General features: G+C 48.5%; 2 protein-coding genes, 1 long non-coding RNA gene and 5 other non-coding genes across 14 annotated transcripts in view; 6 read left to right on the forward strand and 2 right to left on the reverse strand.

The window, feature by feature from the left end:
- Nucleotides 1-7,671, reverse strand: part of LOC119622615 (uncharacterized) — a 31,760-nt gene extending 24,089 nt beyond the window's left edge. The window contains exon 1 of the long non-coding RNA XR_012090311.1: nucleotides 7,577-7,671. This is a non-coding gene — a long non-coding RNA (uncharacterized lncRNA). The remainder of the gene's footprint in view (nucleotides 1-7,576) is intronic.
- A 99-nt stretch (nucleotides 7,672-7,770) lies between these two features.
- Nucleotides 7,771-13,527, forward strand: NOP56 (NOP56 ribonucleoprotein). 4 transcript variants are annotated; one of them, XR_490244.3, is made up of 13 exons: nucleotides 7,771-7,866; nucleotides 8,039-8,128; nucleotides 8,477-8,591; nucleotides 9,595-9,756; nucleotides 9,928-10,126; nucleotides 10,448-10,635; nucleotides 10,718-10,869; nucleotides 11,052-11,152; nucleotides 11,519-11,667; nucleotides 11,890-12,011; nucleotides 12,198-12,335; nucleotides 12,490-12,605; nucleotides 13,063-13,527. XR_490244.3 is itself a non-coding variant. In XM_007962258.3 (12 exons), the coding sequence occupies exons 1-12, from the start codon at nucleotides 7,864-7,866 to the stop codon at nucleotides 12,505-12,507; spliced, it is 1,437 nt and encodes a 478-aa protein (XP_007960449.1). In that variant the 5' UTR covers nucleotides 7,771-7,863; the 3' UTR covers nucleotides 12,508-13,527. The 4 variants fall into 4 exon arrangements, 3 of the variants coding, with proteins under 3 accessions (XP_007960449.1, XP_007960434.2, XP_072865053.1); XM_007962258.3 differs by having other exon boundaries at nucleotides 12,490-13,527; XM_007962243.3 differs by lacking the exon at nucleotides 12,490-12,605.
- On the forward strand, nucleotides 9,394-9,468 carry LOC119622639 (small nucleolar RNA SNORD110). The gene has a single exon (XR_005239246.1). It is a non-coding gene; the product is annotated as a small nucleolar RNA SNORD110 (small nucleolar RNA).
- Nucleotides 10,246-10,377, forward strand: LOC119622637 (small nucleolar RNA SNORA51). The gene has a single exon (XR_005239244.2). It is a non-coding gene; the product is annotated as a small nucleolar RNA SNORA51 (small nucleolar RNA).
- On the forward strand, nucleotides 11,215-11,300 carry LOC119622638 (small nucleolar RNA SNORD86). Its single transcript, XR_005239245.1, has one exon. It is a non-coding gene; the product is annotated as a small nucleolar RNA SNORD86 (small nucleolar RNA).
- LOC119622636 (small nucleolar RNA SNORD56) lies at nucleotides 11,744-11,814 on the forward strand. The gene has a single exon (XR_005239243.1). It is a non-coding gene; the product is annotated as a small nucleolar RNA SNORD56 (small nucleolar RNA).
- LOC119622635 (small nucleolar RNA SNORD57) lies at nucleotides 12,055-12,127 on the forward strand. The gene has a single exon (XR_005239242.1). It is a non-coding gene; the product is annotated as a small nucleolar RNA SNORD57 (small nucleolar RNA).
- A 1-nt stretch (nucleotide 13,528) lies between the features above and the next one.
- On the reverse strand, nucleotides 13,529-19,618 carry IDH3B (isocitrate dehydrogenase (NAD(+)) 3 non-catalytic subunit beta). 4 transcript variants are annotated; one of them, XR_490234.3, is made up of 13 exons: nucleotides 19,494-19,618; nucleotides 19,266-19,346; nucleotides 19,001-19,099; nucleotides 18,787-18,907; nucleotides 16,087-16,147; nucleotides 15,875-16,007; nucleotides 15,635-15,768; nucleotides 15,441-15,543; nucleotides 15,206-15,352; nucleotides 14,875-14,969; nucleotides 14,700-14,760; nucleotides 13,759-13,967; nucleotides 13,529-13,656 (listed from the first exon to the last, which is right to left on the reverse strand). XR_490234.3 is itself a non-coding variant. In XM_007962180.3 (12 exons), the coding sequence occupies exons 1-12, from the start codon at nucleotides 19,527-19,529 to the stop codon at nucleotides 13,576-13,578; spliced, it is 1,152 nt and encodes a 383-aa protein (XP_007960371.1). In that variant the 5' UTR covers nucleotides 19,530-19,618; the 3' UTR covers nucleotides 13,529-13,575. The 4 variants fall into 4 exon arrangements, 3 of the variants coding, with proteins under 3 accessions (XP_007960371.1, XP_007960359.1, XP_007960379.1); XM_007962180.3 differs by lacking the exon at nucleotides 13,759-13,967; XM_007962168.3 differs by having other exon boundaries at nucleotides 13,529-13,967.
- Between the last annotated feature and the right edge of the window lie 5,213 nt (nucleotides 19,619-24,831).

Consider the following 24,831-nt stretch of genomic DNA (forward strand, 5'->3'; position numbering starts at 1 on the left):
ACCAAGGCAGGAAAATCACTTGAACTCAACAGTTCAAGACCAACATGGCAAAACCCTGTGTCTACAAAAAAAATTAGCCAGGCATGGTGGTGCACATCTGTAGTTTCAGCAACTCAGGAGGCTGAGGTGGGAGGATCGCTTGAGCCCAGGAGGTCAAGGCTGTAGTGAGCTGTGATCGCACCACTGCACTTCAGCCTGGGTGACAGAGTGAGACCCTGTTTCAAAAAAATAAATAAAAAATAAAAGAAAATCCAAAATCTGAGAAGTTCCAATAAACATTTCCTTTGAGCATGTCAGCCCTCAGAAAGTTTCAGATTTTAGGGATGGGCACTGTGGCTCACACCTGTAATCCCAGCACTTTGGGAGGCCAAGGCGAGTGGATCACCTTAGGTCAGGAGTTTGAGACCAGCCTGACCAATATGGTGAAACCCCATCTCTACTAAAAATAAAAGATAAAAATTAGCCAGGCATGGTGGCGGGTGCCTCTAATCCCAGCTACTCGGGAGGCTGGGACAAGCGAATCGCTTGAACCTGGGAGGCAGAGCTTGCATGAGCCAAAATGGCACCACTGTACTCCAGCCTGGGCGACAGAGCAAGACTCCGTGTCAAAAAAAAAAAAAAAAAAAAAAAAAAAGGTTTCAGATTTTAGAGTATTTTGGATGTCAGATTTTCACATTAGGGATATTCGATCGTATTACCATTGTTCTCTTTACTCTCCCAGATCTCCACCCTTGCGCCTTAAGCTCCTCCCTTGCTCCCTTAAGATCTCTGCTCAAATGTCCCCTCTTTACTGAGGGCCTCTTTGAGACAGCACAACATTCCCTACACTGTGGACTCCGGATGCACTACACAATGATGTGACTTTCTGAAGCCACCAGAACATAAACTCCATAATGGCAGGAACTTAGCAGAACTTTTACTACTGTACCTCATCATTTAAAGATACCTGGCTCACGCCTGCAGTCCCAGCACTTTGGGGAGTCTGACATGGGAGGATTGCTCGAACCCAGGAGTTAGAGGCTGTAGTGAGCTATCCTGGCTCCACTACACTCCAACCTGGGTGACAGAGTGAGACCCCAATTGCTCCATGTTGCATTCAAGATAAATTATTTGGCTCTCTCTTCCAGTTCACTAAACTGTCTTCGGCTGCGCCTAATTTGCTAATGAGTCATTTGCATTTCTTTTTAATTTAAGCGCGTTTCTCAGGTCTACAAGTACCATGTCTGTTTCTTCCTGTCTTCCTGCTCCCCTGACCGTGGCACAGATGAAGCTCCATGCCTCAAGAACCCGGACCAGCAATCTTTTTCTTTAAAGGATCAAATCCAAATAGTATTTTGGATTTTGTTAGTCTCTGTGTCTTCTTTTTTGTTTTTGTTTTTTAATTGAGATAGAGCCTCTCTCTGTTGCCCAGGCTGGAGTGCAGTGGCGTGATCTCGGCTCACTGCAACCTCCACCTCCCGGGTTCAAGTTATTCTCCTGCCTCAGCCTCCTGAGTAGCTGGGATTACAGGCGTGCATCACCACGCCTGGCTGATTTTTGTAGTTTTAGTAGAGACTGGGTTTCACCATGTTGGTCAGGCTGGTCTCGAGCTCCTGAGCTCGTGATCTGCCCACCTCAGTCTCCCAAAGTGCTGGGATTACAGGCGTAAGCCACTGCGCCCGGCTTTTATTTTATTTTTTTTTAAACAACCCTTTAAAAATGTAAAAATCATTTTTTGCTAATTGGCACTACCAAACAAGCCACAGGCCAGATTTGGCCCATGGCTGATAGTTTGCCGGCCCCTGCTATAGAGGTCCCACACTTGACTGGGCACAGTGGCTCATGCCTGTAATCCCAACACTTTGGGAGGCCACGGCGGGTAGATCACTTGGGGTCAGGAGTTTGAGACCAGCCTGGCCAACATAGTGAAACCCCGTCTCTACTAAAAATACGAAAATTAGCCCAGTGGCTCATGCCTAAAATCACAGCACTTTGGGAGGCCAAGGCAGGTGGATCACCTGAGATTGGGAGTTCGAGACCAGCCTGACCAACATGGAGAAAACTCGTCTCTACTAAAAATACAAAATTAGCCAGGCATGGTGGTGCAAGACTGTAATCCCAGCTACTTGGGAGGCTGCAGCAGAAGAATCGCTTGAACCTGGGAGGCGGAGGTTGTAGTGAGCCAAGACTGCACCATTGCACTCCAGCCTGGGCAACAAGAGGAAAACTCCATCTCAAAAAAAAAAAAAAAATTAGCTGGGGGGGTGTTAGCACACACCTATAATTCCAGCTACTTGGGAGGCTGAGGCAGAAGAATCACTTGAACTCAGAAGGTGGAAGTTGCAGTGAACCAATATCACGCCACTGCACTCCAGCCTGGGTGACTCAAAAATAAAACAAAATAACAGCAAAATAAAAATTTTTAAAAATAGAGGTCTGGTCAGGCACGGTGGCTCATGCGTGTAATCCTAGCACTTTGGGAGGCCAAGGTGGGCAGATCACCTGAGGTCAGGAGTTTGAAACCAGCCTGGCCAATATGGCAAAACCCCGTCTCTACTAAAAATACAAAAATTAGCCAGGCGCAGTGGTAGAGGCCTGTAATCCCAGCTACTCAGGAGGCTGAGGCAGGAGAATCACTTGAACCCAGGAGGCAGAGGTTGTAGTGAGCCCAGGATGCCGCCATCGCACTGCAGCCTGGGCGATAGAGCGAGACTCTGTCTCAAAAAAAAAAAAAGAAAAAAGAAAAAAGAAAAAAAAGTAAGAGGTCCCACACTCGACCCAATGTGGTGGTCAGTACAGCACAGGAAACCCAGCACAGCATTGGTGAGGCAAGAGCTAGGATCAAGTCCCCGCTCTTAATGAGTCTAGTCCCCATTATGCGGCAGGCAGGTAATCTCAAAGGTCATGCATGCCTCAGTGAGAGAATCCACAGATGCCAAACAGCATGAAACCACTAGAGACCTGCAGAGATTTTGAGCAACTGGCTGGGCAGCGTATCTCACAGGACAGAGTCGCAGGCCTAAGGGGCCAGCCCAAAAGCAGCCAGGTTACAGCAGAGATTAATGGCTCCCAGGACATAGCACTAGAGCCTGAGCACAAAGACTTGAGACATCGTCCCCTTTTCCCTGAATCTAGGGCTATGAGAATGTGTTCATTATCACACGCGTTTGAACCAGAGCAACTCCATCTTGAATAGGGGCTGGGTAAAATGAGGCTGAGACCTACTGGGCTGCATTCCCAGACAGTTTAGGCATTCTAAGTCACAGGAAGAGACAGGAGGTCAGCACAAGATACAGATCATAAAGACCTTGCTGATAAAACACGTTTCAGTAAAGAAACCGGCCAAACCCACCAAAACCAAGATGGCGATGAGAGAGACCTGGTTGTCCATACTGCTACACTCCTGTCAGCCCCATAAAAGTTTACAAATGCCATGGCAACATCAGGAAGTTACCCTATCTGGTCTAAATAGGGGAGGCATGAATAATCCACCCCTTGTTTAGCATATCATCAAGAAATAACCATAAATATGGTCAACCAGCAGCCCTCGGGGCTGCTGTCTATGGAGTAGCCATTCTTTTATTCCTCTACTTTCTTAATAAACTTGCTTTCTCTTTATAGACTCACCCTGAATTCTTTCTTGCCTGAGATCCAAGAATACCCTCTTGGGGTCTGGATCAGGACACTTCTGCCACTTTGAAAAGAGCCAAAGAAGAAAGACAACTCTTAACAAGACTGTTGTACTGATGATCGCAGAAAAGACTGAGATATCAAAAATTGGCAAATTTACACAATGAGCGAATTTTCCAGTTTCCAAGAACATTTAATCAGAGTGACAAAAGTGTCCATCTACTGCCACTGAAGTTGCAAAACGGAATTATGTAACTGTTTCACTGTGTGAAGCTAAACTGTGTTTGGAGATTATGTGTCTACCTCTGTCAGTTAATGGATGAAGTATTAGAAATGAATCAGGGTAAGCAGGAGTGTTAAAAAGAGATGTGGGCAGCATGGTGGCTCACACCTGTAATTCCAGCACTTCAGGAGGCCAAGGCGGGTGGATCACAAGGTCAGGAGATCAAGACCATCCTGGCTAACATGGTGAAACCCTGTGTCTACTAAAAATACAAAAAAAATTAGCCAGGTGTGGTGGCGGGCACCTGTATTCCCAGCTACTCGGGAAGCTGAGGCAGGAGAATGACGTGAACCCAGGAGGCGGAGCTTGCAGTGAGCCGAGTTGCGCCACTGCACTCCAGCCTGGGGGATAGAGCGAGACTCCGTCTCAAAAAGAAAAAGAGATGTACAGGCCAGGCATGGTGGCTCACACCTATAACCCAGCATTTGGGGAGGCCGAGGAGGCAGATAGCTCAAGCCCAGGAGTTTGACATCAGCCTGGGCAACATGGCTAAATCCTCTCTCTACAAAAAAATTAGTCTGGCATGGGGGTGTATGCCTGTAGTCCCAGCTACTTGGGAAGCTGAGGCAGGATGATCACTTGAGCCCAGGAAATCAAGGCTGCAATGAGCAAAGATCGTGCCATTGCATTCCAGCCTGGGCTACAGGATACCCTGTCCTAAAAAAATTTTTTTTTTTTTTGAGACAGAGTCTCGCTCTGTCGCCCAGGCTGGAGTGCAGTGGCCAGATCTCAGCTCACTGCAAGCTCCGCCTCCCGGGTTTACGCCATTCTCCTGCCTCAGCCTCCTGAGTAGCTGGGACTACAGGCGCCCGCCGCCTCGCCCGGCTAGTTTTTTGGTATTTTTTAGTAGAGACGGGGTTTCATCGTGTTAGCCAGGATGGTCTACGATCTCCTGACCTCGTGATCCGCCCGACTTGGCCTCCCAAAGTGCTGGGATTACAGGCTTGAGCCACCGCGCCCGGCCCTAAAAAAATTTTTAAAATGAGGTTTTGGTAGCTTCTATGCAAGGTGATAATTGCAGAGAACTGAGACGCAACTGCAAACAGGTGATACATTTTGTTGTGCTATTTATTGACTAAAGGACAAAAGAGCAAGATGAAAGATCACTAATATTTTTTGAGCTCCCACTACATGCCAGGTACCACACCATTGTCACACCTGGCCCACCAGAGATCTTCAATAAATGTTTGTTAAAGGGATGAACGAAACCGCAACCTTCATTCTGCAAAGGAAATGAAAGCTCAGGAAGATTCAGTGATTAAGATCACATTGTAAGTACTGGCAGAGCTGGGGCTTGAACCCAGGTGAACTGATTCAAATTTACTGCTGCTTAACAAATCACCCCTACATTTAGTGGCTTCAAACCACAATGTACTACGTGTCACAATCAGGGTAGACAGGATGCAGATGGTTCTGCTAGTCTTGTTTGGGGTCTTACATGCCTGCACTCAGATGGTGACAGGGACTGGGACAACAGGATGGCTTCACCCACACGTCTATCTTGGCCATTTTTGGAAACTACCATAGGTGACACTTTGCGCCACTGTGAGCACCCACAAATAGCACCTGATTGGATATTCTACCTTAGGAAGATCATTCTGGCAGTAGAAAGTGCCTTGAAGGGGAAACCAAAGGTTTTGTAAAAAGTCTACTTTGGTGATGAAGACCTGAGCCTAGACAGGAGCAGTGCACCCAGCAAAAAGTCCAAGGGGAAGGCAAAGATGGTCTATTCCACCACAGGTTGCAGAGATGCCCACTGGATAACAGTGTCAAGGATAACAGGAGTACTGTGTTATCCCATTGGAGTCAGATTACAAGTATGGGTGAAATATTTTATTGAAAGGATGGAGATGAGAAAACCGAAGGAATCCTTTTAGTATTCATACCACATCCCTATCTGATTACAAGCATTGGTTATCTCATCAGCAGAAGCACTTTTCTTCAGCCATCTCTTTAAGTCAGCAAACTACTTCATGGCAGCTCCTTTGTAACCAGAGGACCCAAATTTTTCCAGAGTACGACTGGTTACCTTTTGGCTCACTGACTGACCCTCAGGTTTTTTATATTCTGACTTAACACAAAAAAGTGTTTATATAGATACATATATGTGTATATATGAAAAATATTTGTGTACATATTTCTATATATGTATGTAGAGCTGAGACAAAAGTTTTACAATGAACAGCACCTTACTCTATGCAACATACTCTTATTTCTACTCGCTTTAATCCTTTTTCTTTCTTTTTTTTTTTTTTAAGGAGACAGAGCCTCGCTCTGTTGCCCAGGCTGGAGTTCAGTGGCAGGATCCCAGCTCATTGCAACCTCCGCCTCCCGGGTTCAAGCGATTCTCCTTCCTCAGCCTCCCGAGTAGCTGGGATTACAGACATGCGCCACCACGTCCCGCTAATTTTTTTATTTTTTGGTAGAGACGGGGTTTCACCATGTTGGCCAGGCTGGTCTCGAACTCCTGACTGCAAGTGATCCGCCTGCCTTGGCCTCCTAAAGTGCTGGATTATAGCCCACCCAATCCTACTTTTTAAAAATGCTGTCCATTAATGCATTCTGACTTCTTGCTTGAAAGCCCCTGGTTTAGTGAATAAGCACCTGTAACCCCAGGAAGATTCAGGATTAAGGACAGAAATAACGAAGTAAATTGAAGTCTTAGCATTAATATTTTCCATTACATTTTGGAATCGTCTAATTTTATGTATTGATGACGGTTAAAATAATTCAACATGCTAATGTATGGATTAATTTTGCAATTCCATTTTAAAATGTTAAATGGAATAACGATTCAGATTCGTTAAGTCGACATGTGTAACAGAATTCAACCACATCTGTAAACTATATTAAAATTATGTGAGTAAGATTTACCGGCCATATTTCTTAGGTTTGACATATTAGATTTGTGAGTGAACTATGTACTTGGATTTTGTCAAGTAACTCAATCGATTAACAAAGTAACAATTAAATGTATAAATGTGGTTTATAGCTATACAGCATTTTTAAAAATCCCCTTCGAATGACTCTTTGAAATATATCAGGGGATATGCTACTTAAACATAACTAGGTTTTGGATTTATAACGTTAATATTAATTATTAAAGCAAAACTCATTTCTAAATAGTCGCCTGAGAGCCCAAAAGACGCCCTCGAGGACAGGGAAGGAGCTCCGATTCACTTGGCGCTCGCCGGTGCCCAGAATTCAGGGCCGCTCAAGCGGAGGAGCAACACGTGGCCAGCAAAAGAAGCTGGGTCCCGTGCAGCACAGCAACAAGAAACTGGCCTAGGAGGGCGTTGGAGCGTCTTTCTTTCGCACGTCACTGCCTGACACCGTCAATTTAAAAAATAATAAAGTATGAAGAAAGCTGCGCAAGCCACGTTCCCAGCAGGGTCTGCGCCAAAGCGCGCAAGGAAACGCTCCCGTTCCGGGTGGGAGGAAAGGATGCGCGGCCCACCCAGCGTCCACGAGTAGGGGACGGGAACGGATGGGTCCCGGGGACTTGGGGCGCAGGGTCTGGGGCCCGAGGCCACGGGCGCAGCGGGCAACCGGCTAGGCAGCGGTCTCTGGGATGGACGCCGTGCCCTACGCGGAGCCTCCCACCCCGACTTCACCCATCTCTGCTGCCCGCAACTTATATGACAAGAACATCTGGAACCGGACTATTATACCGAAAGGGCCTACCCATGTCTTTTCGCCGCCAGCAAGGCCCGACTCCGGGCCGCGCGTCCCCGGCAACCGCGCCCGCCCACGCAGCTGCAGAGGCCAGGGAAGGCCTGCTCGCCCGCGCTCGGCGCCACCCAGCCCGCGCTCCGGGCGATACCACCCCGGGCGGCCCCTCTAAAGGCCGGGAGATGGTGTCGTCCCCCGCCTCCGATTGGTCTGCGGGGCGGGGGCGTGGCCTCTGGAGCCTGGTTCCGCGCGCCAGAACGCGCTAGCCGCATTGCGAGCCGAACCCGGGAGCAGGCGCCATGGTGAGGAGTGGTTGTGGGGCGCGGGCGACGCGAAGGTGGGGGCTTCGGTCTGGGTTCGCGCTTCAGATAGAGCCTGGGCCTGGGCCTGGGCCTGCGCCTGCGCCTGCTCTGGGAGCGGGTTCCGGCAGACGCGGAGGTTGAGCTGACGCTCGCGCCCCGGCTCCCGTTCCAGGTGCTGTTGCACGTGCTATTTGAGCATGCGGTCGGCTACGCGCTGCTGGCACTGAAGGAAGTGGAGGAGATCAGTCTGCTGCAGCCGCAGGTGGGTGAGATCCATGGGCTCCTCAGACGGCCCCGCAGACCCTCACCGCGCAGGTCCCAGCATGCAGCGCGCGCTCCCACGTGGCCGGCCGAGAGGTTCGGGGCGGGGGGCGGGCCTGGAAAGCTCTAGATCCGGGGGTCTTTACCTTGACTCATGGGAAGAATCGCTCTAGCAGTTAGAAATAAGCTTCCCGGACCCCGCGCCGGAACGATTAAAGCAGAAGCTGGGTTGTGGGGTCCCGCTGTCAGCATATTTTAAGAGCTTCCAAGGCTGAGAACCGCTGCTTTACTGCGCCGCAGAGGCAGGAGGGAGGGAAGGAAACCACTCAGCCTCTTTCTCCCCCGCTAGGTGGAGGAGTCCGTGCTCAACTTGGGCAAATTCCACAACATCGTTCGTCTGGTGGCCTTTTGTCCCTTTGCCTCGTCCCAGGTTGCCTTGGAAAATGCCAACGCCGTGTCAGAAGGTGAGTCGGCCACCACCAAGTATCACAGGGAGATGTGGTTCCTTGCGGTATCCTCTCGGGCAGCTTGTGATAGTATTTGCCGGCCTTGGCCGGCTGTGAGTCTGATAGGTGTGAGGCAGTATTTGAGACATAACTGTGTAATTTGAAATAATTGTCTTCACAGAGCTCAAGATCTGGGAACTGTGATGGACCAAACTGTTGAAAGCAGACGATGTGGGATGTGTGTTACGTTTCCTTGTGGGCACTGTAGTGACAAATTATTTTTTGAGACAGTCTCTGCCCTCCAGGCTGGAGTGCAGTGGCACGATCTGGGCTCACTGCAACCTCCGCCTCCCTGGTTCACGCGATTCTTCTACCTCAACCTCCCGAGTAACGGGGATTACAGGCGTGTGCCAGCCACCACACCCGGCTAATTTTGTGTTTTTAATAGAGACGGGGTTTCACCATGTTGGCCAGGATGGTCTCATCTCCTGACCTCGTGATCCCCCGCCTCAGCCTCCCAAAGTGCTGAGATTACAGGCGCGAGCCACCGTGCCCGGCTTGACAAAGGGGGTTTCTTAAAGGGGGTTGGCTTAACACCTACCTGTGCCTGAGTTTTTTGCCTAAACACAATCAGGTGTCTAGTTTTCTGCTTTCTATTTGCTTGGAAAGGGCAGTTGGATAAACACAGGCTAAGAAAAAAAGGTTTGGTTCCAAGAAGGCAAATTCTACTAAATACTCAAGGGTGTGTTACAAGCTATTATTTATTGCACGATTGTGCTATCAGACCTGAGTGCAATTGTTCCCATGGCTGGGCCAGGCTTTGCAGTGATGACTTGCGAATCAAATCTGTCAATCCCCTGAGTGCAGTCACTGATGTCTCCATGTCTCTGAGCAATGCCTGATGGGGAGGGGTCTAGGTATGCCATCCCAGCATGCTCGGTGGGAGCAGGGTAATCAGCTGAGATGTTAGAATTGATCATCCTTCAGCCTGTGAGTGGGAACTGTGTTCTTTTCCTCTGAGGGGTTGTTCATGAGGACCTCCGCCTGCTCTTGGAGACCCACCTGCCATCCAAAAAGAAGAAAGTACTCTTGGGAGTTGGGGATCCCAAGATTGGTGCTGCAATACAGGAGGAGTTAGGGTACAACTGCCAGACTGGAGGCGTCATAGCTGAGATCCTGCGAGGTGAGACCATCATCTGTTATATTCATGTTATCCTTGACATTTTCGGGGAGGAGGTTCTGGAAATGTGGGTCTTGTTGTGACTTCTGGGAAGGCCTTGGACTTGGCTAGTGCCCATGGGTGCAGGAGCTAGCTCAGAGCCCCTTGTTGCTCACCGTCCTGCCCTCTTCTTAGGAGTTCGTCTGCACTTCCACAATCTGGTGAAGGGTCTGACTGATCTGTCAGCTTGTAAAGCACAGCTGGGGCTGGGACACAGCTATTCCCGTGCCAAAGTTAAGTTTAATGTGAACCGAGTGGACAATATGATCATCCAATCCATTAGCCTCCTGGACCAGCTGGATAAGGACATCAATACCTTCTCGATGCGTGTCAGGTAAAGTGCAGGGGCCACCCATAATACTGGAGCCTTTGGTCTGTAGTTTAGCTAATTTTGAGTCTTGATGAGGACTGACCATCCTGTGGGTAGAACCATGTGGACTGGGGCTGGGTCTAGGCCTCTTGGTGCTTACCACAGGCTGTGTTCTTACACTGACTGTATAGAAAGAGGAGGTAGAGTAAACCTACCCTATATACACCTCAGCTCAGGCCTTGTGCCTGGTCTGTATTGTGAATGGGGGAACATAGAATGAAGATTTGTAGCTCTATGGTTTTTGATGAAGCAGCTGGGCCAGGGAGTGACTGTGGCTCTTTGCAGGGAGTGGTATGGGTATCACTTTCCGGAGCTGGTGAAGATCATCAACGACAATGCCACATACTGCCGTCTTGCCCAGTTTATTGGAAACCGAAGGGAACTGAATGAGGAAAAGCTGGAGAAGCTGGAGGAGCTGACAATGGATGGGGCCAAGGCTAAGGCTATTCTGGATGCCTCACGGTCCTCCATGGGTCAGTGCAGAGCCTGGCAGCCTGCATAAGGTATGGGGCTCTGAATATCTGGCCTCCTGCATTCACACTTGGTTTTTCCTAGGCATGGACATATCTGCCATTGACTTGATAAACATCGAGAGCTTCTCCAGTCGTGTGGTGTCTTTATCTGAGTACCGCCAGAGCCTACACACTTACCTGCGCTCCAAGATGAGCCAAGTAGCCCCCAGCCTGTCAGCCCTAATTGGGGAAGCGGTGCGTCACGGGACACAAAAATGGGAGAATAAGGACTGTTGCCATGTGCACCTGCACTGCTGTATTTTTTCACCCACTATGTCTTCCCTAGTTGTGCTTGATGGGGAGGTGGGGAGCAGGGCTGTCATGCAACTGGCAGGTCAGCAGTTCGTTTCTCTGACTGCTTCCTTGACTCTTTCCAGGTAGGTGCACGTCTCATCGCACATGCTGGCAGCCTCACCAACCTGGCCAAGTATCCAGCATCCACAGTGCAGATCCTTGGGGCTGAAAAGGCCCTGTTCAGGTACCAGTGAGGGCACCTGCCCACAATCAGGTGCCACTTCTGGTGCCCACTGCTTGTTGGGGGATCACGGTGATGGCTGACCAGGGCTCCCTGACCTATACAGGCCTCTGCTATGGGGGTGATGGCCAGTCCTGGTGTCTGAGTGATTCCCAGGGCCCAGCAAAGGGACCAAGTCTCCAGGTCAGCGACATCGGATGCCTTCCCTCTGCCTCTGGGAGCTATGGGTTGGCATGCATTGGGGTAGAGATCCAATCTGGCCTGAGGCTCACTCAGGACTTGGGGATGAGAGGTGGGGAGGAGCTGAGCTGCCTTGGCTAATGGGGTTGAAATTTCTGATCTTAAACTCTCCATTGAATATTCTCTCAGAGCCCTGAAGACAAGGGGTAACACACCAAAATATGGACTCATTTTCCACTCCACCTTCATTGGCCGAGCAGCTGCCAAGAACAAAGGCCGCATCTCCCGATACCTGGCAAACAAATGCAGTATTGCCTCACGAATCGATTGCTTCTCTGGTATGGGTGAGGGGGCTGGCAGTTGTGAGAAGGGGCTGGCTGGCTGGGTGGGTGGGGAGGCTCACAACCATAGCTTCCACGATGATGGCAATATTTTTCGTCAACAGCAGTTCACCTAGTGAGTGTTGAGACTCTGGGTCTGAGTGAAGCTGAGGGCAGAGGGAACACAGGGTGGGGGTAGTTTTTCTCTTTGGGCTGACAGGCTTTGTTACGCACATCCAGAGGTGCCCACGAGTGTATTTGGGGAGAAGCTTCGAGAACAAGTTGAAGAGCGACTGTCCTTCTATGAGACTGGAGAGATACCACGAAAGAATCTGGATGTCATGAAGGAAGCAATGGTTCAGGTTAGTTGGGCTTTGCTGGGTGTGGAGAGGCATAGCTAGCTGTTGGAGGTGATGAACTGTCTGAGCCTGACCTCGTAGAGTGGAGGCAAAAAAAACTGATTTAATGAGCCTGATCCAATAATGCCAGAAAGGAGTCCTCAGAGCACCAGAGGTCTTCAGGCCCTTTTAGCACTTTACTTTGACCAGGCAGAGGAAGCGGCTGCTGAGATTACTAGGAAGCTGGAGAAACAGGAGAAGAAACGCTTAAAGAAGGAAAAGAAACGGCTGGCTGCACTTGCCCTCGCATCTTCAGAAAACAGCAGTAGTACTCCAGAGGAGTGTGAGGTCAGTAGGCAGCATGACCCTGGCAGAGATCCTAGGTTGTAGGATTTTCAACAGCAGAATAAAGGATGTGCTGCATCAAGCCATGGTCTTGAGTCCAGGCTTTTGGACTGAAACAAGGACCTGAAACATCTAAAACTACCTCTTGATTCTATAGGAAGGATATAGGTGCTGAACTTGCTCAAGAGCCCAGAGAGCTGGTTGTAGCTCACACCTGTTCCCTGGGCATGTGTGTTCTGTCCTCGGCTGCTTCCCAGGAGTCCTCAACCTGGGGTAGTGTAAATTCCTGCTCTGCTTATTCTCAGACGTGTGTCCGGAGGTGGTAGTGTTTCACAGTGGGGATGGGGGCAGGGAGGTCCCCAGTGTGCTAAGCTACAATCATTCTCCCTGAGATTTTCATTTAGCACCCAGTTTCTTAAACAGTGTTTCAGGGCCCTGTCTGGAACTTGGCATGAGGCTTCTGTTGTGACCAGCATGGTGGGTGTTTCTTTAGGTTTTTTTTTAATGGGCTGAGGTAATTTCTCATTACATGTTTTCCTTCTAATTTGGGACAGTCTTTGGGATGGATTTCTAAAGTTAATACCCACACAATTAAACTATGCCAGAAACACTGGGCAATGTTAGTAACTACACAGTTTCCCCTGCTTTGGCTACTTAATTGCTGAAGATGTAATGGGGGTGTGTGTGATGGCACTGTTCTCACAGCCTGTTCCCCTGTCCTTCCCTTTAGGAGACGAGTGAAAAACCCAAAAAGAAGAAAAAGCAAAAGCCCCAGGAGGTTCCTCAGGAGAATGGAATGGAAGACCCATCTATCCCTTTCTCCAAACCCAAGAAAAAGAAATCTTTTTCCAAGGAGGAGTTGATGAGTAGTGATCTTGAAGAGACCGCTGGCAGCACCAGTCTTCCCAAGAGGAAGAAGTCTTCACCCAAGGAGGAAACAGTTAATGACCCCGAAGAGGCAGGCCACAGAAGTGGCTCCAAGAAAAAGAGGAAATTCTCCAAAGAGGAGCCAGTCAGCAGTGGGCCTGAAGAGGCAGCTGGCAAGAGCAGCTCCAAGAAGAAGAAAAAGTTCCATAAAGCATCCCAGGAAGATTAGAATGCAAATGGACATTCTCTGGGAGGTGGGACATACCATAGCCCAAGGTGACATCTTCCACCCTGTGCCCTGTTCCCCAATAAAAACAAATTCACAAAAGTTGGTTCATGTTCTTTATTGGACACCTTACATGAGTATGGACAAGGCCTATGGGTGGGGCAAGGCAGCAATGACAGCCTCAGTGAAGTCATGGCAAGTAGCATAGCCACCCATGTCAGAGGTTCGAACCTGTGGGGGAGAATCATCATCATCCATGTGGCCTGGGTTCCAGCCTAACAATTCCCATCACCACCCAACAGTCTCCCCTAAGGAAGCGGGTCCAAGGACAACCTAGGCTCTACCCAGCAAGGTGACCATGGTCCACTGCCTAGAGGCACAAGGTCTCTTCCCTGGTGCACTGCACTGAAGGGTATGGGGAGTGGTCCTTGCAAGGCTGGAAGAAATAAAGGGCTCTAGCTCCCATGGGGGTGCAGGTGACCGATGACAGACTTGATGAAGTCCGTTGTGGTGCTGTAGCCGCCCATGTCTCGAGTCCGCACCTACAGCCACCACCGGCAACAGCCGTGGGGAGGGAGAAAAGAGAGCCCATGAAGGGAGGTAGGGCAATGTGATTGAGGAAATGGAATCCAAGAATGCGTGACAGCCAGAAAAAAGAGGCAATGCACAGGAATGGAAGGAGGAGCCAGGTTGGGAAGCACATGGACCTGCCCACTCCTCTTAAGCCACTATTAGCTGTGCTGCAGCCAGAGCAGGACAGGAGGCTGAGCAGGCAAAGATGATGGGAAATGCAGATCAGAGGCGCGATGTGGCAGGCAAAGATGATGGGAAATGCAGATCAGAGGCGCGATGTGGCTACCTTCCTTGGAAGAAATAGAGACAAGACCAGGTGGAAGGAAAGAATCGCAGTGGAAAGGAGATGGGTGTGAAGGTGAAGCTGATGCTTCAGCCTGCCTGTATCCCTTGCTGTTCCACCCCCAAGGAGAGCTGCAAGTTCTGCATTCAGATGGCCCATGAAAAGGGCAGTGGATGGAGCAGGAAAGAGGGAACAGCAGATGGGATCTAAGAGGCAAAAGAGATCAAGAGGATGAAACAGCCAAGAGAAGGGAGGTGAAGAACAGCCCTGAGAGGGATGCAGGGATGTCAGGGAGCAGATGTTCTGGGAACCTGGGGGAAAAAGAGACCCCCATTCAGGTTCCCCAGAGAGTAGTACCGAGGTGCTGACCCCAGAAGTACTCTAAACCCTGAAGCCAGCACTACTCTTCTAAACTCACCTTGCCAACTTTGATCACCTTCTTCACTGCATCTGCAATCATGTTGGAGTGATACTCAAGACTGTGGATATGGACAGGAAGAAACTGTGACTCCCCCAAGACACCTCCCACTAATTTCCCCACCGGGCTCCTCCTCACAACACCCAACCTCTGCCCACAGCCTCCCGTGACCTACTTGAGATGCCGCAACATGTTGGAAGCCGACAGCAGCATGGCTGTGGGATTGGCTATATTCCTGCCCACTGCCTGGGCAAATGGGTGCCGGGCACCCTGTGGAAAGAGGGGCAGGCTAGACACTGGGAGGAGCCAGGAGGGTTACGCAGAGGCTTAGGTTGGAAAAGGACATTATAGGAGGGGAAGGTCAGGCCAGGGTCACTGAAAAGAGGCATGGTGGGCAGCGTGGGGGAAGAACAGGCTAAGATCACTTAGGAAGTGGAGAAACGGCAGACTTGAGGTCAGAGAAAGGGCACGTAGGAAGGGCCGAAGGAGAAAGCAGCCTCACTCACCGTCTCAAAGACTGCATATTCTGCACTATAGCTCTCACCAGGGACCACACCAGCTCCCCCAACCAGGCCAGCAGCCAGATTGTCAATAATGTTCCCATAGAGATTGGGCATCACGAGCACATCAAACTGGTAAGGATTCTGCACCAGCTAGAGGATGAAAGGTGTAGGCATGAAGTAAATTCCACTCCCCACCCTCCTCCTCCGCCCCGTGAGTGGAGATGTGGGGAGGCCTCACCTGCATGCAGCAGTTGTCTATGATCATTGTCTCAAATTTGATTTTGGGGTACAGTTCAGCAACTTCCTCGCAGCACTGCAGGAACAACCCATCCCCAAGTTTCCTGTCCATGGGCCAAAGGGGACAGAATCAGCCGAGAAAGTACAGGGGCTACCTTCCCAGGAAACCATCCTACACAAAGTCATGTCCCTCACATGATGTTGGCCTTGTGGACAGCAGTGACCTTGCTCCGCCCTTTCTTGGTGGCATAGTCAAAGGCGAACTTTGCAATCCGCTGAGACTTGGCTCGTGTGACAATCTTCAAACACTCAATCACACCCCTTGCACTCTGGGTAAGAAGACAGCAGCAGCTAGGTGACACTGGGAAGGGAAACAAAGAGCTCCACCTCTCTCCCACCTTCATCCTTGCCCTTCCCCAGTTTCTGGGGCCTCACCTCATGTTCCAGAGAGCTGTACTCCCCTTCGGTCTGCTCTCGAATGATCACCAGGTCTAGATTGTTGTGCCGAGTCATATACCCAGGAAGTGACTTCACATGGACTACGTTGGCAAACAAGTCCAACTTACGCCTGAGGGTGGGCAGGGCCATCAGCTCCGCTCCTGGTGCCCTGACACCTCTCGACCATTCGCCCCACCCAGACCACCTACCTCAGCCGCATATCATAGGAGGCTAGCTCCCCCTTATACTCCATCGGAGTATGAATCTTTCCTGTGTAAACAAAGTGGGAAAAGGAGTGTCAGGCACTGGCCAAGACCAAGGGAACCCAGACCAGTGTCTAACCCCCTTAGGAACATAATGTAACCCAGACTCCCATCTCCCATTCCCAAATCAGTAATTTTTAAATTGTTGCTGGGGGCAAGGGACAAAAGAGAATAATGTGGTTATAGCCAGAAACATTTCATCTATTGCTGTGTGTGTGTGTGTGCGGGGGGGAGAGACAGGGTCTCACCCTGTCACCTAGAGTGCAGTGGCGCTATCTGGGCTCACTGCAACCTCCACCTCCCAAGTTCAAGCAATTCTCCTGCCTCAGCCGCCCCAGTAGCTGGGATTATAGGCATGTGCCACCATACCTGGCTAACTTTTTGTATTTTTAGTAGAGGCGGGGGTCTCACCATATTGGCCAGGCTGGTCTCGAACTCCTGACCTCAAGTGATCCACCCGCCCCAGCCTTAATGCTTTATTTTTAGTCAACATATTTAATTTAGGCTGAAACTTCAAAATGGAGAATGGATTTTTTTCTATTTATCAAAAAAGAGCCTGGGTTTAATAAGAAGTTGAAAAACAATGCTAGCAGATCTGTGATCTTTTAGATGTTTCTGTGCCTTCTCCTTATTTGACATTTTTTAATCCAACAACTACTGATGAATGTCAATTATATGTCAGGCAATAAGGATAGCAACTAAAACCATACAACTCCTGCCCTCGAGAAGCAAACGGTACACTGGGAAAGACAGAAAATATGAAAGACATGATAAATACCATGGGAAACTTGCATAGCAACACAAAGAGGAAATCCTCTCCAGTAATATCAGGATATAGCACAGAAGAGCTAGCACTTCAGTCACGCCTTAAGTTATGTGAGCACAATGGGCTCAACAGTGATCCCCAAAATGACTGTCCATGCCGTGAGCCCCAGAACCTATATATGTGACCTTATTTGGGAAAAGAGGCTTTGCAGATGTAACTAAGTTAAGGATCTTGAGAAAAAATCGTCCTGGATGAGGGTTGGCCCTAAATCCAGTGATTAAATATTTAAGGAGAAAAATGATACAGAGATAGAGAAGGAAGAAAACCACAGATACTGGGGTGATGCATCCACTAGTCAAAAAACAGCAGGAGCCACCAGAAGAGGCAAGAAAGGATTCTCCCCTAAACCTTCAGAGGGAGCAGGGCCCTGCTAACACCTTAATTTCAGACTTATGGCCTCCAGTACTGTGAGAGAATACATTTCTGTTATGATAAGCCACCAGGTTCATGGTAGTGTGTTAAGGCAGCTATGGGAAACTAATACAGTGAATGAGTGACAAGGACTCTAACAGGTAGCTTCAAAGAAAGAATGTTCTGGGTACAGGGAACAGTATAAGTCAGGTAGTACATATTTGGCATCTAACACACAATCTAGTGTGATTGAAGCACAGAACAAGAGTTGTGGAACCAAGGCAGAAAAGTTAAGGGTCAACTTATAAAGTACTGACTTTCCTATGGTAAGGCTGACCTGGAAAAGTCAGGCTGTTCTTTCCAAGAAAAGAGATATGGAAGATGAACTGTAAGGGCAGAACTAGAAGCCAAAAAATTCAAACGAGGAGATTAACGCATGGAAGACAAAAGAAAAGGGGCAGCTAGGCAGGGTGGCTCATGCCTATAATCCCAGCACTTTGGAATGCTGAGGTGGGTGGATCACTTGAGGTCAAGAGTTCGAGACCTGCCTGGCCAACATGATAAAACCCTGCCTCTACTAAAAATTCAAAAATTAGCCTGGGCATGGTGGCTCACGCTTGTAATCCCAGCACTTTGGGAGGCCAAGGCGGGCAGATCACAAGGTCAGGAGTTCAAGACCAGCCCGACTGACATGGTGAAACCCCACCTCTACTAAAAATACAAAAATTAGTCAGGCGTGGTGGCACACTCCTGTAATACCAGCCAGCTACTCAGGAGGCTGAGGCAGGAGAATCGCTTGAACCCGGGAGGCGGAGGTTGCAGTGAGCCAAGATGGCGACATTGCACTCCAGCCTGGGAGACAGAGCAAGACTCTGTCTTAAACAAAACAAAACAAATACAAAAATTAGCTGGGTGTGGTGATGCACACCTGTAGTCCCAGCTACCCAGGAGGCTGAAGCAGGAGAATCGCTTGAACTGGAGATGGGGAGGTTGCAGTGAGCAGAGATCACACCACTGCACTCCAGCCTGGGCAACAGAGTGAGACTCTGTCTCAAAAAAAAAAAAAGAAAGAGAGAAAGAGAGAGGGGGAGAGGGGAAGAAGGGAAGAGGGGAAGGGAAGGGAAGAAAAGTGGGAGGGAGGGGGGGAAAGAAAACAAATGAAAAGAGAAGAGAAGAGAAGAAAAGGGGCACCTAGAAGTGGTATTCCAGAAATGCAATGAACAAGATTTGATGACAGTTTATGTAGCCTCAGGACAGACTCAGAACCCCTGGAACTTTTCTGCATAGACAGCTGACATGATCTCTCAACTCCTGGGTTCCCAATGGGAAAGAACAAATGTCCAAATACCAGTGGTGGTTGCCCTGGAGAGTTAATATAATTGCATACCATGTGGGGAGAAGGGCTTAATAAACATTTGATCATTTGACTTTAAATGGCACATGGACAAGTGGCAAGAGGGCACACATACCAATGATAGCCACTTTATTCTCCTTCATGGAACTCAGCACCTGCTCCAGCTTCTCCTCAGATGCCATATTCTGCACCTCACTCAGGTGGTGCTCCTGGAACTCCACTGGGACAGCGGCAGCCTTCAGAGACAGGTTCCCAAAACATCACAGTCAAGGTCAAGTCCTTTCCAACCCACTACTGTCCTCTACTGTCTGATTCCCGAGGCCACTCACCTTGAACACCTCCTTGACGGCGTGCATCAGCTCAGGTCCCACACCGTCTCCCGGAAGCATGGTCACGGGAAAGGAGCCCTCCACCCTCACGTCCTCGGCCTTAATTGGGGGAAGAGGGGAGAAGCAAAGATAGAGCTGGGGCGGGAGAAGGGATCCTGGGAGTAGGGAAGTGGGGAGACCCGGGAAGGATGGAGAAAAGCCAGGGGAGGGAGCAGCGAGGAAGGGGCAGGGTCGTGAGCGAGACCCCAGCCAGATTCATGCATACCTGGCTCCGCGATGCAGCGTGCGCCGCGGCCGAGGTACTCAGACCTCTCCATGCCCCAGGGTTCCCGGCGGAGACCAACGCCTACAACAGGGACACACAAGCCTGTAAGGTCAGATTTCAGACATCCAGACCCCGAACACCACAGTTGACTTTGCCCTGTTTAGGAAACCCCAGGACAAATTCTCCGCTCCCTCGCCCGCCCCTGCCCCACATGTCCTGGGCGCTCACTCGGGTCAGCCAGCGGACACCGCTCAGTGCCGCCATGTTTCCCGCAGAAAGTCGCGTGAGAAGTGACGCCTGAAGCTGGCGCGGCCCTCTACCCCGACTTCCGGCCTGTGCTGAGTGCCTGGTACTTCTCTCTCTGCGCCAACCAGCGCTGCTTGCTCACGCCTGTTTCTCCTCTTTCTTGCCGGTGGGGAGGTCATGGGATGCGCGAGCACTTTGTCTCTTGATTTATTTTCAGTCGCCATATTTAATCTACGTGGAAACTTCAAAATAACATTAGGGGGGAAAATGTAACGTCATGTTTATCAGACGAGGAGCTGAGCTTAACAAGAGATTGAGAGAAAATCCTTGGGAAGCTGTTAAAATTGTGTCAATGCGTTTGTTATTCTTTTAACCAGTACTCACTGAATACCTGTATGTCAGGCTCTGGAGGAACACAGTACAGCCATGGGAGGTGTGTGTGGGGTTTCTCCGCCAGTCTCCGAGAGTGCCCAGTACCTCTGTATTACCCGTTGCCTCGTAGTTTTTTTCTTAAAGGGTCTTGTTCTTTGCTGTGACAGTTATTTCCCTAATAGTGTGTCCCGGACTTGAACTCCCCAGGACAGGCCCATAACTAGTGCCAGAAATGAGTTCAAGCGTGTGGTGTGACTAAAGGGAATTTCAGACTGATCCTTAAAGTAACAATCATAAAAAATAAAAAGAGTTTGGACAACATAGGGAGACCTCGACTCTACAAAAAATTTAAAAATTAGCCAGGCGTGGTGACACACCTGTAGTCCCAGCTACTTAGGAGGCGGAGGTGGGAGGATCACTTAAGCCCAGGAGGTGGAAGCTGTAGAGAGCCGTGATGGCACCACTGCACTCCAGCTTGGGAGACAGGGCGAGACCCGTCTCAAAACAACTCCAGTCACGATATTAGGTGTGTACAATTGACACACCTAAAGACAAACTGATACAGGAAGACTTGCCTCACCCACTCTTCTGGAAGTATGGTTTTGGATCACCTATGCAGATGGACCAGAGCACTTGTTAAAAATGTAGGCTTGTGAGTCATACCTCATTTGCTGAATCCAAATCTCAGTGTCGCGGGCCCAGAAAATATATCTCTAACAGACTTCCCCTGTTAATACATGCTGAAATGTAAGAACCACTAACTAGGTTCTCTGTGATAAGTTCCTCCTCCGTATATACCTCAACCAGCCAAAAAGGTGGCAAGGCAAAGGCATTCCCAGTGGTTCTAATCTTGGGGAACAAGCATAGGCTTTGTGCCTCCTCTGCAATCCTTTAGGTGAGACATTCTCCTATATAGTAGTAGGATGAGAAGATTAAATTAGATAATGTGTAAGAGTTTTGAACAAATGAAAAGTACTGGGTAAATACAGAGCTGTTATTATAGCTAATATAATATTAATATAACACACTCCTCTATTTCCATTCATATATCCCATGAAACCAACCAAAACCAGAAAGCACCACTGTCTTGCTCCCATAGACTCCCTAGTCCAAGCTTCCACATCAGTATTACCATTCGTCACCATTTTTCTTCTCCAAATATTTCTCCTTCTGACTAAGAAAAAAAATGGAAGATTTACGAACTCTGCCTCCCGGGTTCCAGCGATTCTCCTGCCTCCGCCTCCCTGGTAGCTGGGATTACAGGCATATGCCAACACACCCGGCTAATTTTTGTATTTTTATTAGCGACAGGGTTTCACCGTGTTGGCCAGGCTGGTCTCAAACTCCTGACCTCAGGTGATCCGCCCGCCTCAGCCTCCCAAAGTGCTGGGATTACAGGCATGAGCCACCGCACCCAGCTAGATTTACTCTTTTTAAAAAACTACATTTTCTGTTACTTCAGGAAATTTAGGATAAGAAAGAAGAGAGATGTACCATCTTAATCCAATCTCTGATAGCAATCTAATTTTCTTGAGGGTAACTACATCATTTCCATCCCTAAAGTCTGCACAGACTTGTTCCCCACCTAACACTCAAAAAATATCTGCTAACTGATAAAACACTAAGTGACTGTCACCAGGGTGAAAGGAACTGATGGAGGTCACCAGTGGACACAGGCCAAGGAAATGAGACCATTATTGTCTGAAGGCCACTGTGTTCTCCCCATGAACTCAGCAAGCTCTCCTGGCCTTCAAGTCCCCATGAGGGCATCTTTGACCAATACTGCCTGATAATGGAGAAATCCAGTCAGGACCTTTGAAAAGTTTCTTAACCAGTCTCCTGGGGGATGGAAGGGAGGTTCTACCATTTTGTTCTCTTCTGTTGTGGAGTCTCCTCTGCCTAGCACAAGAGGCCATAATGATGGATAAGCTGCCTGTACTTGAGTGTTCAGTGTGAAGCTGAGTGACTTGAATGTCTGCTTCCCAGGCCTGCAAATCCTCCAGCACAGGAGTCCTAACTTGGGGTCTACAGAATCCCCTCAGTGTCCATGAATAGGAATCAGTACTGTGAACCCGGATGGGGAAAAACCAAAAATCACATCTTTATTCTCACCTCTAACTGAAATTTAGCATTTCCTTTCATTATGAATGCAGGTCACAGATTACAGTGCTACCTGTAGTACTCTTGACTTTGTCAATCATAAAAAATATAGATATTTTCATACTACATTTTAGTTATAGTAGATATCTTAAAGTATTACTTTAATCCCTATTTTTACATTATTTGACCCAATGCTAGATTGTGTTATTTAATGAATTAACAAAGCAGCAAACATAGTAATATGTTACAAGGTAGCTTTATTCCTTTTTCTTTTTCTCTTTTTAGAGAGATGGTTTTAGTCTGTTGCCCAGGCTAGTGTGTGATCATGGCTCACTGTAACTCAAACCCTGGGCTCAGGAGATCCTCCCACCTCAGCCTCCCAAGTAGCTGGAACTACAGGCATGCGCCACCATGCCTAGCTAATTTTTAAATATTTTGTAGACATGAGGTCTTGCTATGTCGCCCAGGCTTGTCTTAATCATATTTGTCTTGTCTTGTAATTCTATTTATTTTGTGTATTTAAAAGCCTCTTCTTTTTTTTTTTTTTTTTTTTTTTTTTTGGAGACAAGAGTCTTGCTCTGTTGCCCAGGCTGAAGTGCAGTGGCGTGATCTTGGCTCACTGCAAGCTCCACCTCCCAGGTTCACACCATTCTCCTGCCTCAGCCTCCCAAGTAGCTGGGATTACAGGTGCCTGCCACCACGCCCAGCTAATTTTTTTTATATTTTTAGTAGAGACGGGGTTTCACCGTGTTAGCCAGGATAGTCTTGATCTCCTGACCTCGTGATGCGCCCACCTCGGCCTTCCAAAGTGCTGGGATTACAGGCGTGAGCCACCATGCCCGGCCTAAAAACCTCTTCTAAGAAAGATTCCACAGGCTTCACCAGCCTTCCAAAGAGGTCCACTGCACACAAAAGTTTCAGAATTTCTGGTGTGTTAGGCCTACTGGATCTTTTTCTGAAACCATGAACAATCAAAAGAGTAATATAACAAATGACAATTCCTTGAAAATTAAAGTCTGAAAAAGCTTCTTGGGAGAAAGAATTTGATCTGTGGTTGAAAGGATAAACAAAATTACAAAGAAGAAGTGATTACAGTCAAGGAAAATGGAAATGTAAGCAAAGGTACTGTCTCATATCAACTGCCCTAGAAGCGGAGCCCAAGACAGGGATGCTATGCAATTGACCTGTTGAAGGAGTGCTCTCAGGAAAAACACATCAGAAGGCGAATGAGCAGAAGATGGCAGGGGAAGGAGCTCAACGAGATGTGGCCTCAGCCGGAGTCCACCTCAGCCCCATCTCCTGGGGAGCTCTGGAGCATGAATGACAACTCAAGGTTGTCACAATTTGAGACAAAGCTTAACAACCCTGCTTCACCCCTGCGTGGCATAGGTCAGGGACAACCCTTCAGAGAAGGAGGAAGCTGTGAGCCATTAGTGGCCAATACCTGAAGCAATTAGGGGAATGGATACACCAGCTGGGCAAAAGGATCTGGCCAAGGCAGCCACTACCTTGTGGAGGTGACAGTGAGCATGGTATGCTGACGAACAGTGAGGCGGGCAGACATATTTGAGGAGATGAGTTATAGTAAGGATTGGTGAGTAAGTAAGGACCCTGTTGAGGTTGGTGACCGTTAAATTTATTGTGGTGCAATTGTGTGTGATTTCACAGTGAAAGCAAACACTTGAGTTCATCCAAAAGTGATATTTTGCTAGGGAGAGGTACAAGGGAGTTGAGAGTGTTGGCAAAATGGGATCAGGAGGTAAGTGAAGATAGAAGAGATCTAATCAATAGGCAGGTGAGGAAAGAATCAAAAACCCCCAAAATATTCAAAGAGTAGTATTTGTGGGGGTCATTGAGCAACTAAGATGGGAAGAGAGGATGCTGCTTCCACCAGTGGTTTTGGAGGTGGAGCAGATGCTGGTGATGATGAAGTCCCAGATGGGAAATGGGAGTGGATGCCAAGGAGAGCTCAAGGACCCTGCAGATGAGGACTCAGACCCACAATATTGATGAGGCATCCATATCACCATGGGTGTCAATGAGGATAGTGGCCTCAGCTGAGGCAGGGGAAAGCTGGGATCCAAATGCCATAGTCTTCTCATGATAAGCAAAAGAGACGAGGAGGTGAGAGATGGCAGAGAATGAGAGAGGTGATATCAGTTACCAGAAAGAGCCCCTAAAAGGCAACACTACTTTTTTTTTTTTCTGTTAGTTTTAATATAAAATTTTGCTTTAGTACTTTTAGACAACCCTCTTTTAAAATATATATAATATATAATATATATGTGTGTCTGAAGGTTCTTACCACACCAACCACAGCCCCAATCTTTTTGCCCTAACCTCAGAATCAGTTAGTTGTCCCCTTTAAAACCCTTTTCTTACACACACACACACACACACACACACACACACGGAATATATGTTTTTGGTGTATGAGTGTGTGCTTCAGAATAAATGGTTTCATACTCTATATGCTTACTGTTCCATAATTTACTTTTTTCACTTAACACTGTATCTCAGATGTCTTAGAGAATGAGCAGCCTCATTGTTTTATTCTGTAATATAAATTAACTAAATTTATGGAGCCTTTCTCTCTCTTTTTTTTTTTTTTTTTTGTTTTTTTGAGACATAGTCTTACTCTGTCATCCAGGTTGGAGTACAATGGCATGAACTCGGCTCACTGCAACCTCCGCCTCCCGGGTTCAAGCAATTCTCTTGCCTCAGCCTCCAGAGTAGCTGGGATTACAGGCACACGCCACCACGCCCAGATAATTGTTTGTATTTTTAGTAAAGACAGAGTTTCACCATGTTGGCCAGGCTGGTCTCAAACTCCTGACCTAAGGTGAGC

The sequence above is a fragment of the Chlorocebus sabaeus genome, chromosome 2 (assembly GCF_047675955.1).
Source record: "Chlorocebus sabaeus isolate Y175 chromosome 2, mChlSab1.0.hap1, whole genome shotgun sequence".
Taxonomy (NCBI): Eukaryota; Metazoa; Chordata; class Mammalia; order Primates; family Cercopithecidae; genus Chlorocebus; species Chlorocebus sabaeus.